At 35.8% G+C, this 13,727-nt stretch overlaps 1 protein-coding gene across 1 annotated transcript; it reads right to left on the reverse strand.

The window, feature by feature from the left end:
- Positions 1-533: 533 nt before the first annotated feature.
- Positions 534-1,934, reverse strand: LOC120015289 (ethylene-responsive transcription factor ERF062-like). The gene has a single exon (XM_038867646.1). It carries the CDS (start codon positions 1,860-1,862, stop codon positions 711-713), a length of 1,152 nt encoding a protein of 383 aa, XP_038723574.1. The 5' UTR covers positions 1,863-1,934; the 3' UTR covers positions 534-710.
- Between the last annotated feature and the right edge of the window lie 11,793 nt (positions 1,935-13,727).

The raw sequence follows: 13,727 nt of genomic DNA on the forward strand, positions 1-13,727 counted from the left end.
GTCTAGTTTCCAATGCCTTTTATTTCGCTTGATTCCGATAACGTGACAAAAAGTTATAAGTATTTGAACACACGAAGGTCGGTGGACATTTTCTTCAGTTCAGCCATTTTTTCATCACTTTTCATCCAAACCGCAATCAACCTATCAAAAAATACAAATCAAAACATAAATACACTCATTATTTATTTAAATGAAGCTTAAGAGGGGGAGATTCCTACCAAAAACAATAGGTATTATCACACCTATCACTTCCCGGCTATGTTTATTTTAGCTTGTAAATCACGTTCTTTCATACATTTCAGGATGTATTCCCAATTCTAGTGATATGTTGTTTTTTCATTTCGTTAATAGAAGTTATGTTATTCCAGTGTTAGCCCTCTATCTTTTGCTTTTCTCACTTGACAATGATTACATTCTAAGTCCTTTTCAGCAAGAGAAACTCGAACCGACAATTTTGTATTCTCAGACTGCACACAACTCATTTGGTGGCAGGTCAGATTTGGTGCAATCCTATATTAAAATCTTTGGATTGATATCAAGTCATGACACTCCTGAATAGACATCATTATCAGGGGCTATAGAGAAACAAACTTTGGTTACAATGCTAATTATATAAAAATACTTAAAACGCACATGAAGATACACATAAATCCAGGCTATATATCTCCAACTGAATTGAAAAAAAAAAAAAAAGGAAAGAAAATCAAAGGTCAAGAATTAGGAAGTGAAAGAGCATCCCAGATCATGTCCATGTCTAAAGAAGGCATTCTGCTTAGCTGAACAGCATCAACATCTGATATAATCATCTCTTGATGACTACTTCTCTTGCCTTCAACATTAACAATTTCAGATTCAATTCTTGCTGTACATGTACTGTTGTTATGGCTGCTCAAACATTTGACATTTGTTTTTGGCGAAGAGTCTCCATTGTTAGCCTTTTTACGGCCTGAAAGACCTTGTGAGATTGCCTGCAACTTTGATTCAAGAAGTGCAGCTGTTGTTCCATTCAATGAATTGGGAGCCTTAAGTTGATGCTTTAGATCTGGAAAATTCAAATATGCATACTCTCCTCTTAACATATATGCTGCTGTGTCATATGCGATGGCAGCCTCCTCGGCTGTGTCAAAAGTCCCTAACCAAACCCGTGTCCGATTTCTCGGTAACCTTATCTCTGCAACCCATTTCCCCCAATGCCTTTGCCTCACACCCCTAAATAGCTTCCCCGGTGACGATGACGCTGTTGTTGTTGAAGAACTCTGATTCTGCATTCTTCGTTTCATCGGCTGAGTCTTCACCGGGCCGAGCCAGTACTCATTGTGAGTACTTCTTGAAGGATAGTTTGTTAAACTCTGATGAACTTGACCAAGCTGTGCAATACTGGAGAATGAAGTGTTTGGAGACGACGACAACGACGACAGGGGTTCAATCTTTTGATTCTTGATTCTTGTCGACGAACTCAACATCGTTGGTTCCTGCAAAAAGAGGGTAAGATTCGGATATTTTGATGCATTGGTGGTTAATGAAGATGGAGAAGGTGGTTCAGAAACTTGGGTTTGTGCTAGTTTTGGAAATGATTCCAGGAAATTCACAGGAACTAAGCTCTCCTCAACATTTCCGGCCACGTTGAGAGGATTAGTGACCAAATTGACACACCCAGAGACCTTCTCTAGAGAAGAAGAAGAAGAAGAAGAAGAAGCAGACTCTGGTGATGACAATGTTGATTTCATGCCACTGCTACTACCATAATTAGTACCCCAAAAGATTGAGTCACAGAAAAATTTGGATCCAGATCCCATGCCATGGAAGTAAGACTGCAATTCCTTGTTCATGAAGGTATCTGTTTTGGGGAATTGATCCTCCATAAGTATGAAAAGACAGAGGAAGAAGAGAAATGAAGGTGGTATATGTGTTGTGTGCTTTGTATAATATTTGACCTAAAAAGCCCAACCTCATGTGTGAGAAGGCATCAGCAAAGACAATATATAAAATTAGGGAACCTACTTTTTGTACATAGAGGGATGCTTATCATCTGAGTCAGACTACTACTTGGGACTTGTTCATTCATCTTAACAATTCGTGCTTACCATTTGTGTTATTGCAACCAATCCAAACATGACAGATCAATGTCGTTTGGTTTACCTATCATTTGTTGTTAATCATCATGAGATGAATGGAATATTCCTCATGTGAGTCTCTCAAGCATGCACATGTCTCACAATATTTCTACTTTTATATATTCCTTCTTATTCAAACAAAGAAACTAATTAAGCTTAATAACATCCTAATTATGTCATACTGTAGCACTCGATTCGAGTTAAGGGAATGTACAAGGGGAGTTACAACCCCATGGGCATGCACTTTGTGTGCACTCTATCGCCAAGAACGAAAATAGACAAAATGATCTCTCCAAAAAGGCTCTCTCTCACAAGAAGGGTTACTCTTAATCTATGATTCAAAGGTATGTTCAATGAATTTCATAGTGTGTATCAATCAATATTTACTCTATTTTTATGAATGTGTAACAATTAACCATACATGTTATATAGTTATTATAAATAATATACACAGTTATATATAATGTATAAAGAAATTCTTTAAATAATTTGAAGGGCTAGTGAGGAGAAATATATGTATTTAGAAAAAATTATAATTTATATCACATTATAAATATTATATATTTTATATGTAGGAAAATACATGTATTTTAAAACATATGTATTTTTAGTTTTTTACATGACATTATAAATATTATATATGCATATACATACTAAAAAAATTCAAAAATTTAGGGGGGCCGTGGCCTCCTGCCTCATAGTGGCTCCGTCACTGGTTCATAATAGTATGCACTGGTGTTGAGTTTAGGAAGATAAAACTGTGTGGACTAGTAAGAATTGACCCAAAATGGATAAAGTGTTATTACTGTGGAGGGGCAGGCTGTTATACATACATTACACTTATTAGTTTAATTAGTATGGGAAAGTCATAGATATAATTAACAAAAAAGTTGATGGAGCCATAGCATGGTCCAGTTTCAATAGAGTACTCGACTGACCTAATTCATGATTGGTTGATGAGATTACATATAATTAATATTAATTAGTATAATTACCATAAAGAGGGTTTCCATCAAGGTTCTTAAAAGCGGACCGGTCATTAAACCGGAAAAATCTTCGGTTCACGGTTCAAAGGTTCAACCGGGGTTCAAACCGGGTTCGAACCGGTTTTAATGTAATGAATTATTTATATATATATTTATATTATATGCATATAATATGTAAGAAAACTTCATAAAAATACAATATATTCAAATAAAGTACCATTTTAAACAAAGAAAATCTCATAGCCTAGTAGTTAAAACCTTTTTTAATGAACAAAAGGTCATGAGTTCAAACCTACAAATAACAAAATTTCAAAAATATTCTATTAACATTAATAAATGACCGAACCGATCAAAACCGGTCCGGTTCTGACCGGTTCAACCGAAGAACCGGCCGGTTCAACCGGAAATATCCCGGTTCACCAATCACCGGTTCTGGCACCTCAACCGGACCGGACAAGTGGCCGGTCACCGGTTGGACCGGTCCGACCGGCCGGTCCGGTCCGGTTTTCAAAACACTGGTTTCCATAACCATGAGCGCATCAACATTGAACAGCCTAAAGTCAACTATCGGCTTAAAGAAGTACTAAAGAACCTTCATGATCAAATTGATGCATTAGAGCGCCGGGTAAAAGGTGAAGACAGCTAATTGGTCAGGCAATCACACACAGCCCCTCCAATTGTGAGCCACAAATGTTTAGAATTCCCAATTTTTGTAGTGTTGTTAAGCTACCTCTGTCAGTTAATGCCACTTGGGGGGTAGAGATAGATTCTTCACTTTTTTTTGGGTTTGTGGACAACAAGTGCATGAAGTTATTTTAGAGTGATTTGTTAATATAAGTAAGGACTAGTTAGCACATGGTCCTGACTATACTTACACCTATCCTTTTTTAGTTTATTTTTAATTGATGATTAGAGTAAAAGCATATATAGACATGAGACCATGTTGGCATAGTTGTTGCTTTTTTTTTTTTGGTTTCTCCTTTTCCTTTTGATGGACTTCTTTATTAAGTTCTTTTGAGACTCAAACCAATACAAACAAAGAACAATGAAATTTCTACTTTGCACATACAATACCATTGCTTTTTTTGTTTGCAAATAAGGATTGAACATGTGGAACAAACTCGGATTGACGTTTTGAATATGAATAGTTGCTTGTTTTGTAAAATTCCATCGTTTAGAATCTTAAACGGACCATTTTATGTCATTTCAGGGGTATTGTAATAATTTTATATTTTATATTTTTCATCCTTTTAGGGTTGTAGCCGACCCTAGTGGTCAATAACTTTTGATTTTGAGAAATATATTGAAAAATCCTAGAGAATTTTCTCAAATCTAGTGGATTCGAGTGTTCTATTGTTGATTAAACGTTGGTTTGATATTCTTTGTTATTTCCGCCTGTGTCAACTTATAAATCTCATATTATTTTGGTGTAAGTCAATGATAAGTTTTATAAGTAAAGATTCAATCCCTCTCAATTGTACAAGGCACTTTTAAGGATAAGATAGTGCGAGCATTAAGATCCAAAGCGGACAATACTTTTACAAGTTGCTTGAGCATAGACTTGTTCCTAGAACCTAATTCCAATCTCGTTCAGATCACTTGATGGGCTTTATCAACCCACAGGTGAGTAGTATACCTCAATCCCTTTTGGGAGAGGGCTCTAACCCATTTTGAGCCACTTGATGTGTTTCGCATAACTGAGCGTACAAGTGTGGAAGAGTATTAAGACTTATAAATCCCACATTGGTTTGGTGTTAGCCAATAATGTGATTATAAGTAAAGATTCAATCACTCTCAATTATAGACGGTGATTTTAAGGATAAAATCATTTGGACCACGAGGCCCAAAGCGAACAATACCTCTAAAGATTGTTCGGGTTGAATGTTCGTACACAATTGATGCACCGAGTTTGAGCCCCTAATCCTGTTGAAATGTAATGCATTTTGTAATGTTTTCAGCTCAACAGCTACCCTAAAAGTTTTAGAACTATTAATTAGCAACTGTCCTCACAATTTCTTAAACATATATCACTCTGAATTAGCTAGGTTGGTCCACTCTTAGAGTGTGTTTGGATTGAGGGATTTGGAGGGGAGGGAAGAGAAGGGAAAGAGAGTTTCCTTTCAATTCCCTTGTTTGGATAGTTTATAAAAAAATTGAGGGGAGGGATTTGAGAGGATTTGGGAGGAAGATTTCTTTAAATTTTTCTCAAAATTCTTTCCTCCCAAAATGGAGTCATTTGGAGGGAAGAGATTACTAATTAAGTTACTTATAAGTTTAAAACTTATTTTACCCTTGGACATAACACTTAAACATAAAAAAATAAGGATAAACTAGTAAATTAAACTACTTTTCTTTACTTTTTTTTATCTATCCAAACATGAGAAAGGGAAATGTATTTGTCCTTCCATTCTCTTCCTTTCTCTTCCTTCCCTTCCCTTCCCTTCCCTTCCCTTCCCGTCCCCCCAAATCCCTCAATCCAAACACAGTGTCTAGGTCTAATACTCTGAACTAGCAAGGCCCCGCCTGGCATGTAGTGGTTTTAGTTATTCTTTTGGGTAAAATATAGCATAGTGAGACCCTCAAGTTTGATAGACATTTCTTATTGATCCCTTGCTTTTTTAGACTTAGCCCACTCCTCCATACATAAAGTCTACGATAGGAGAATTTGTCAAGGGCGTCTCAATGCATTTCAAATAGTTTAGGGGATTTAACCTTCAAATTTGAAAATAAAATAACTCAGTTTGTGAAATCGATTAATCTCATGGGTTCTTGATGAGAAACGTAGACCTTTTTTTTATCCATATAAATCCTAGATATTTAGACCACTCCACTTTTTTTTTAGTACCTTAATAAGTCGTAGAATATTAATGCGGAAAGTCAAACTTGAGTACCTCAACTTGAATTGGAAGAATTCATCGCTGACCAATCTTATCACTGTACATTACATTATATGTAACAGTTTTAATTATTTATTACCTTCTACTGCACACTTTCTCTCATCATCAAGCGACATTTGAAAATTTGTATGTGACATTTAATTTGCAATAAATAAATACTTCATCTAATTTTTTGCTTAATTATTATAAAATTTCCTTCGGGTAACTGTTCATGTACTTGGCTTGGATTGCCAACTCAAAATAAGAGTTCGTTAATTATAAAATTTAAAACTACATATATGAAGACATCTAACAAAGCAATCATATACAATAACTTTATTCATTGCACAATCAACAGATCTATAGTGCCCTCTCTTTTTCTTTTTTTTATTATAATGTGGGGAATATTAATTCTTCTTGTATAGATGTGGCCTAGTGAATGGTGGAAATATATATATATATATATATATATATTTGTGTGTGTATAATTTCTTAATTTTCTTTTGAGATGATGGCCTATTTAGCTTTACACAACTACCCTCAAAACCTTTTAGTTAACAAAAACAAATTAAAAAATGAACATAAAAACAGAAATTAAAAATATAAATGTTCATGTCTGGTGGAACTACTCTTATTTAGAATAGTGACTAATTTTTTGTTTTATCCTTTATATTATAATTATTCATTATATAGGGGGTTTTTTTTTTTTGGCTTCTAATCATGTTAAGATAGTCCAAAATATATTCTGTCTTGATGACCCACATAAAAGTTAGATCATAATGAAAAAAACAAACCAGAAATGATTGTGATGAAAAGATGAAAACAACATGGGTACGTGAATGTGGTTGTGGAATCCTTATACAATTGATTCTCTCTCTTTTTTTTCATTCTTTCTTACCAACTTGGCTCTTCTTCTCTTCCTTTTTATCTTCAACACAATTAAAGGTTTTCTTTGATGAAGAGAATATTATCTACCTTTAGTTTTGAATCTTTCTTTGATCCCAACCACACATCATTATCATGATGAAATTAGTAATTAGGACTTTATCTATCTTGATTATTGGCAAACTTTAATATATATATATATATATATAAATAATGGCATTACCGTATGTGTTTAGCATGCGCACAAATAAGTCACCTAGGGATTCTATATAATCAACAGATAATTAATTGACATATATATATATAATTAATAATGTATAGGCAGGCAGCCAACCCTTTTGGAGAAGATTGATTAGAAAATATTATCATGTATGTTATGAGAAAACTAAGTTGTACTTACCTATCTTGTAATGAGTAGTATCATGACTTCCACCACCACCAATATATATATATATATATATATATATATATATATATATATATATATATATAATACTAAACCCTAAGTAAGTTAATAATTAAAATTGATATGAAAATGCACTTTTGTGGCTATTTTAACAAAGCATGATGATCAATGTCATTGCCGTTATCATCATGATCATGGGATTAAATTAGTCCTAGCTTGCTACTTAAAAGAGTCAAATTAAATGGTGTATTTGATTAAACCAAATGTGTGGGCCAAATCACTGGAATCTATGTAAGCAAAGACACTAATTAGGTGGAAGGTAAATGAAACATGTGTAAATAATAAGCGGCACACCAATAAGGTCGCTCCACATGTCAGTGATTTGTGGCCCTTGCTAGATAGCTACTAATCAATATTTTGTTAATGATGAACACTAAGTGAGATTGAAAAGTAATTAATTTTCATTTGTTTTTGTTATTTATTTATTTATTTATGGAGATCCAATAATTACCAGTTCTCCTCAAATCCTATGGATTGCTGATTTAGAGAGTTAAGTGAAGAGGGTTAAAAAGAGGGAGTAACTCCACCTTGCTTGGATTATAGGAGAGAAGGTTAAGTGGGGTGAAGAATGGGGAAATTCCCCATCACTTAACTCTCAAACTCTACAATTTGTAAGCCTTCAATTTGGGAGATTTGTGAATTGAGAGAAAATTTTGTTTATAATTTCCTAAATCATCCATAAATTTTTTTACTCATTTCAATTTTAATAAGGGTATTTTTATAATTTACATTTCTTAACTCCCATTAACTCTACTTTCAATCAAAGTAAGAGTGATCAGAGGTAGTCTCCCTCTCATAACTCTCCCTCACTTAACTCTCATTTTCTTAACTCTACTTAACTCTTCATTTTTCAATCCAAACAAACCCTAAAGTTCCAATAGAATAATATTAGTGCAAATGAAATTTTGTGCACTTGACCCTCGCTTGTGGCGGTGATTAAAAGGTACTTAACTAAAAGTGATTATTTTAAGCATTATGTGCTTGTAATAATTAGCTGTTTTGTTTATGTTTGTGTATATATAGATGTGTGGTCATCTTTATTCCCTTTCGAGCTCTTTATATATAGGCCAAGGATAAGCTTATTAATTAGCTCAACCATGTTCTCTCTAAATGACAAAAAGTCATAGTTTTTAATCAAAAATATAATACACTAGTAAAACTTCAACTACTCCATCATATGTAGGTGTTAGTTTAATCACTTTATAGTTAATTTATGTCATTGACTTGTTTATTGTCTCTTTTTATGTCTTATTTATGTTCGAGCCAATTATTATTATTATTATTATTATTTATAAACACAACGAATTTGCAATTTGCGTTGGAGAGTATAATTATTTAATTTTTAGGGTATATGACTTCCCCATGAAGGGAAGTGTTTAGGGCATATGATTTGGGTTGTTTATTAGGGATAACTTGCTTTGTAAGCAACGTGGACAAAATCAACATCTCATCACTGGCCTACCAATGAATGCTTGCCTTACAACTTTATTATAACTTTATAATATATGAGAAATTCTTCTATAGATACTATAATGAAGTACTAATTTTTATGATTTAAAATATTTTTTTAATTTGAAAAAAATATATTTGTATTTTGATCGGTCTTACGAATCCAAAGATATTTTTTTCTTAGAGATAAAAATCAAATTCAACTTGAAAAATGCATGGTAATTATGGATCGTTAGATATATAACAAAAGATATGTCATACACTTTTCAGGTTGTATTTGATTTTTGTTTTAAGAAAATATCGTTTGTTTCATAAGACCGAGCAAAGTAAGATTACCTATCATATGATATGAGGCACTAGTATCAGTGGTCCATTCTGTTTCAAAAGTTATATTGTGCAATGTTAGTGCGGCAAGAGCATGTGGAAGTTCCTCCGGCTTACGTTGTTTGGCTAGTTTTAGCCACATGTTGATTTTGGCTATATGTTATGTTCCTTTAGCCTACATCCTAGAGGTGGAGGTTTGCATGATCCACCAATAGTCTGTTGATCACGAGTCCTTTGTGGTCTATGCACAAGATTTTGATCACGATTTCAGGAACCATAATATGGACGAGTGGACTGACCTTCCTAGGCTAGAAACCCACGATCATCACTTGAAGATTGGGTAGAATTATTTCTTTCTCCATAAGTGTAATACTCCATTTTTGTCTGGCACCATACAAGCAACTTCCTACCCTTGGGCATAAAATCGGCTCATGACATGCAAGGTTCTATATGTAGCCCAGCGGGAACAAACCCATGTTTCGGAGGTCTCTCGTGAGTCTCTGAAGCCCATTCCCTCAGGAGTGGGCTAAGCCATTAGACAATCCAATCCCTCATACAAAAAGTTAAAAATTTTCTCCTTTCCTTCTCAAGAAAATAAAAATTTCCCGCCAAGTCACAATGTGACCGCTAGGTTGGAAAGACACGTTATCCTAGGGCGATACAAAAGGAGAGAGGCTTCAAGGGAAGGGGAAGCTCTAAAGAAAAAAAGGACGCACAACAAAGAGGATGCTTCGAATCTTAGATAAAGGAGGAGGAAGGCAAAATAAGGCCCCAATCATCAAGAGAAAGAAAGAACAAAAGAAGTAAGAAAGTGTAGAGGGACAAGAGGTAAGACACAGGATGCTCGCCTAGTCATCCTGTAGTGTGGTAGGAGTCAAAGGCACCTCAAGCCATCTCATTTTAGAAATCATATGTTCCTGCATCCCCGCGTGCATAAAAGATAAGGACTCAAAGTCGCATCCAGTCATCTCCGAGACATGTATATTCTAAACCTGCCAATATCATGTAGATCTAGTCACATAAAAAGGGAGAAATACTCCGATGACCACTGGATTCATCATGAAATTATAAATTGGATTGTATCTGAAATCATTCACCTCATATATCCATCATTCACCCATACTTCACCCTCATCTACATCATGATAGACAATGTCCTACATGAACTGTATATGCAAGTGTCCCCTGTTTACCATTCGAAAACATGTCATGTCTCACATCTGGCATTCTTTCATGTCATCTCTATCATTCATGCATCACCTATCATCATGTCATCTGCTACCCGTATCTCACACATCAGGTCATGACCGACGAAACCTAAAAAGCATTGCATATGTTTGTGTCCCATACTCACCCACTCGGGTATAGGAAGTGTAACGTGATTATACCATTCTTTCACTACTCTTCTATTATGCATACATCACTTTCACCTCTCGCATCTCATGCATCTATACAATTTTCATCTCATCAGATATCGAAACACATTCCCAAACAGTAAGGCTTCGCACATTCACTTGGAAGCCATATGCACTTTGTCTATAAAGTCGTACAAGCTGCGAGTGGAACATCGGTCCGACAGATCCCAATTCCCTTTCCCTCATGCATTTTATTTTGTATTTTTGTATATATGTTGTTTCATATAGCAGGCAGTGCCACTCGAATCTCATAAGGTATCCCACCTAGACGGATGTTATGGGGTGGTTAACACTTTTCCCATATATAATCAGACCCCCGAACTTTAGTGAATCTTTGGTGTACATATGGACTATGCTTTGATTGTAAGACATCCAGCTGCGTTTATAAATATCAACTGGTGATGACTTCTTATGTGTCCGTGTGTGTCATTATAATATATAAGTGCACTCTCCCGTCGTGAATACGGATAAGACAATAAGGATTAGCTTGTTTTCTCAGTCCTACAAAAGCAAAGCACATAGTGGAACCATTTAAAGAGTCAAGAAAACCTACATTGTTACTGTAGATTCTAAAATCTACAATCAATTTGTTATCGTCGATCAAGACCTATGACAACCCTGCAAGATCAAAGGAAGGTTGACTGTCAAACTTGGACTCCAGTGTGATGTCGGCCGAACAAGCTCCGAAGGTCAAGTCAGTCAACGGTGGGAGATATTTAAATGAGAGAAGTGAATGGCTTTTAGAGAAAGAGAGAGAGATACCAAGTAGTTTAGAGAGTCAATGAGGAGAGATCCTCCTCTATTTATAGTGTTCCAGGTCACGTGGTCAGCACGTGTTGACCGTATGGACGGACTTCTTCGTTGGGCCGTAATTGGGCCTACGGCCCAATCTGGGACTCATTTGGCATCTAAAGCCTTGAGCCTTAAATGTCTGGTCTTATACCCATTCTAACCGTGGGCCTTGGGCTTTCGCTTGGACTTGGGCCAATCATACCTTCGGACGGACATTTGGGCCGATCTAACCATGGGCTTCATTAGGCCTCTCGACTTATGCTCAAGTATTTCGGGTCAACGGTTTTTTGGCCTATATAGTTACCAAAAACCTAAGAGTTCCATTGATCATGACATTATAGCTATGAGATAAGTTATGAATAGGTTGGTCGTGTTGGCCTCATCATAGTGGTGAAGAACTACTTGTAGTTCGATCCCAGACTTGCATTGGCATTGGCTTTCCAATCGTTGTAAGGTTGTCACATGTTATGTAGCTAGTGTGTTACCATCCTTTTGAAAATATGACAACTGTCGTAGTGAAAATTTTCACTCCTGCGAATCTTGACCATATGTATTTTTCATATAAGTGTATACATAACGGGTAGTTTCCTGTCCAATTACTAATCCGAGAGCTTATGTGGTGAGAGTTGTAATGAGCCAGCAACGAAGTGTGCGATTAACCCTCTTCCATCTAGTGTAGATCAGATTTGGTTTTCAAGTAGTCATTGGTTTAGTGTCTTTTCCATCTTCATCGACTGATTTCTTCATGACAATAATAGTTGGTGGTGGTCTATTAGTTGTGAAGTGATAAATGAGGTCTTGACTTTCTGCTGAGGCCAAGGCTTGTTCCTTCTATGTGGGGTAAATGGAAGAGTCTAGATATTCGGTGATGAAGGTACTTATGTTGAGAGTGTTTAGGGACATGTGGTTGTTTGTGTGTAATTTGGTTGTGACTTGAGGTTTGAATAAGAAATTGGTTTCAAGAAATAAGATGATTGAAGGGAAGAAAGGGTAATTGATTTTGATGTAACAACAGGGAGGCTTTATGGCTAACAGTTTGTTCATTTTGCAAAAAGTTTGATTTTATTTGAGTTGAAATCCAATAATGTGTTGCTGAAAACCATGATTGTCTGAAAGAAGCATGTCTAAAATAGTTGAAATCTAGGGATTTCATTTACAGTCATTTCTCCTGTTGTTAAGTAGTTCGTTAGTAAGAGAGATATTTTAGCTAGATAAGCTCAACGGAGTTCATGAAAATACAAAATTTGTAGCCTACATGTTCCTAATTTGTCTCAAACACATATCCAGCAATTGCACGACAATCAGAGACCAACCCTAATTTCGTCCTACACTTTCAAGATCAAGTCACCTTCCCATATTCAGTTCACCAGAAGTATTAAGGAATGCCAACCATCAGCCCATTTCCCACAAAAGCAAGCATAAGGTCTACGTTCCATGCAAATGGAGCAGTCCATGTGTGCTTAGTGCTACAGCAGCCTCCATGAAGAAGAACCACGACCTAAGACATACACTATGATTCCCATCACTTTGACGATGTTGCGGTTACATAGGGATTTGACCTAGCAATGCAAGCAGTAATAAAGCAAGCGGTTTATTTTGACATTTATTGTTTTCTTAGCATGACTCCAATCAATTATTTTTAACCTACTAATTTACTTTTAAGCCTTCGTGGCTATGTTTATTTTATCTTATAAACCACATTCTTCAACACATTCCTAGATGTATTCTCAATGAAAGTCTTAATGCATTCTAGCTACGTGTTGTTTTCATTCTGTTCTATAGAACCTCTCATTTAGGTGTTATCTTCTATTTCCTATTTTTCTCACTTGACCCTAGATCAATTTTAAGTCCTTTTTAGGTAGGTAACTCTTGAACCATCAATTTTGTGTTCAACTGCACAAAGCTCGTTGGTGACCGGTCAGGGTAGTGCACAAATTTCCATATCAAATAAATCTTTAGACTAACAGCAAGTCTTGACACGCTCGCAACACACATCATCACATCTTAGGGTTCAACACTCCTGCTCAAGCGAATCGAAATCGGAGCATCTCCTATCCAGCGCAGAAATGCTCCAACAACATGAAAATACACTGGGTGATTGTGATAAATACTTATTTGTGTAAGTGATTTTGTGCATTGTACGAGTTGAGGACTCATTCTATTACTGTTAATTTATTGGTGCTGTAATAAGTTCCTTCGCATATTCCCTTGTTGCTAGGTTTGTAACAAAACGAAAATTTGCAAAATATAAAGGTACATTATAGCTTTTGCCTAACATTCAACAGTGCATTTGGGGAAGCAAGCTCTTGCCTAGCACCTGGTTGGTCTTCCAGCTAATCCAAGTTCGATTCGCACCAGGGCGGGTTGGGTGTCTGGGTTTTCTTTGGGGTGGATAACAACATATCATGCAACCAAAAATGC

This window comes from Tripterygium wilfordii, chromosome 14 (genome assembly GCF_013401445.1).
Source record: "Tripterygium wilfordii isolate XIE 37 chromosome 14, ASM1340144v1, whole genome shotgun sequence".
In the NCBI taxonomy this organism is placed as follows: domain Eukaryota; kingdom Viridiplantae; phylum Streptophyta; class Magnoliopsida; order Celastrales; family Celastraceae; genus Tripterygium; species Tripterygium wilfordii.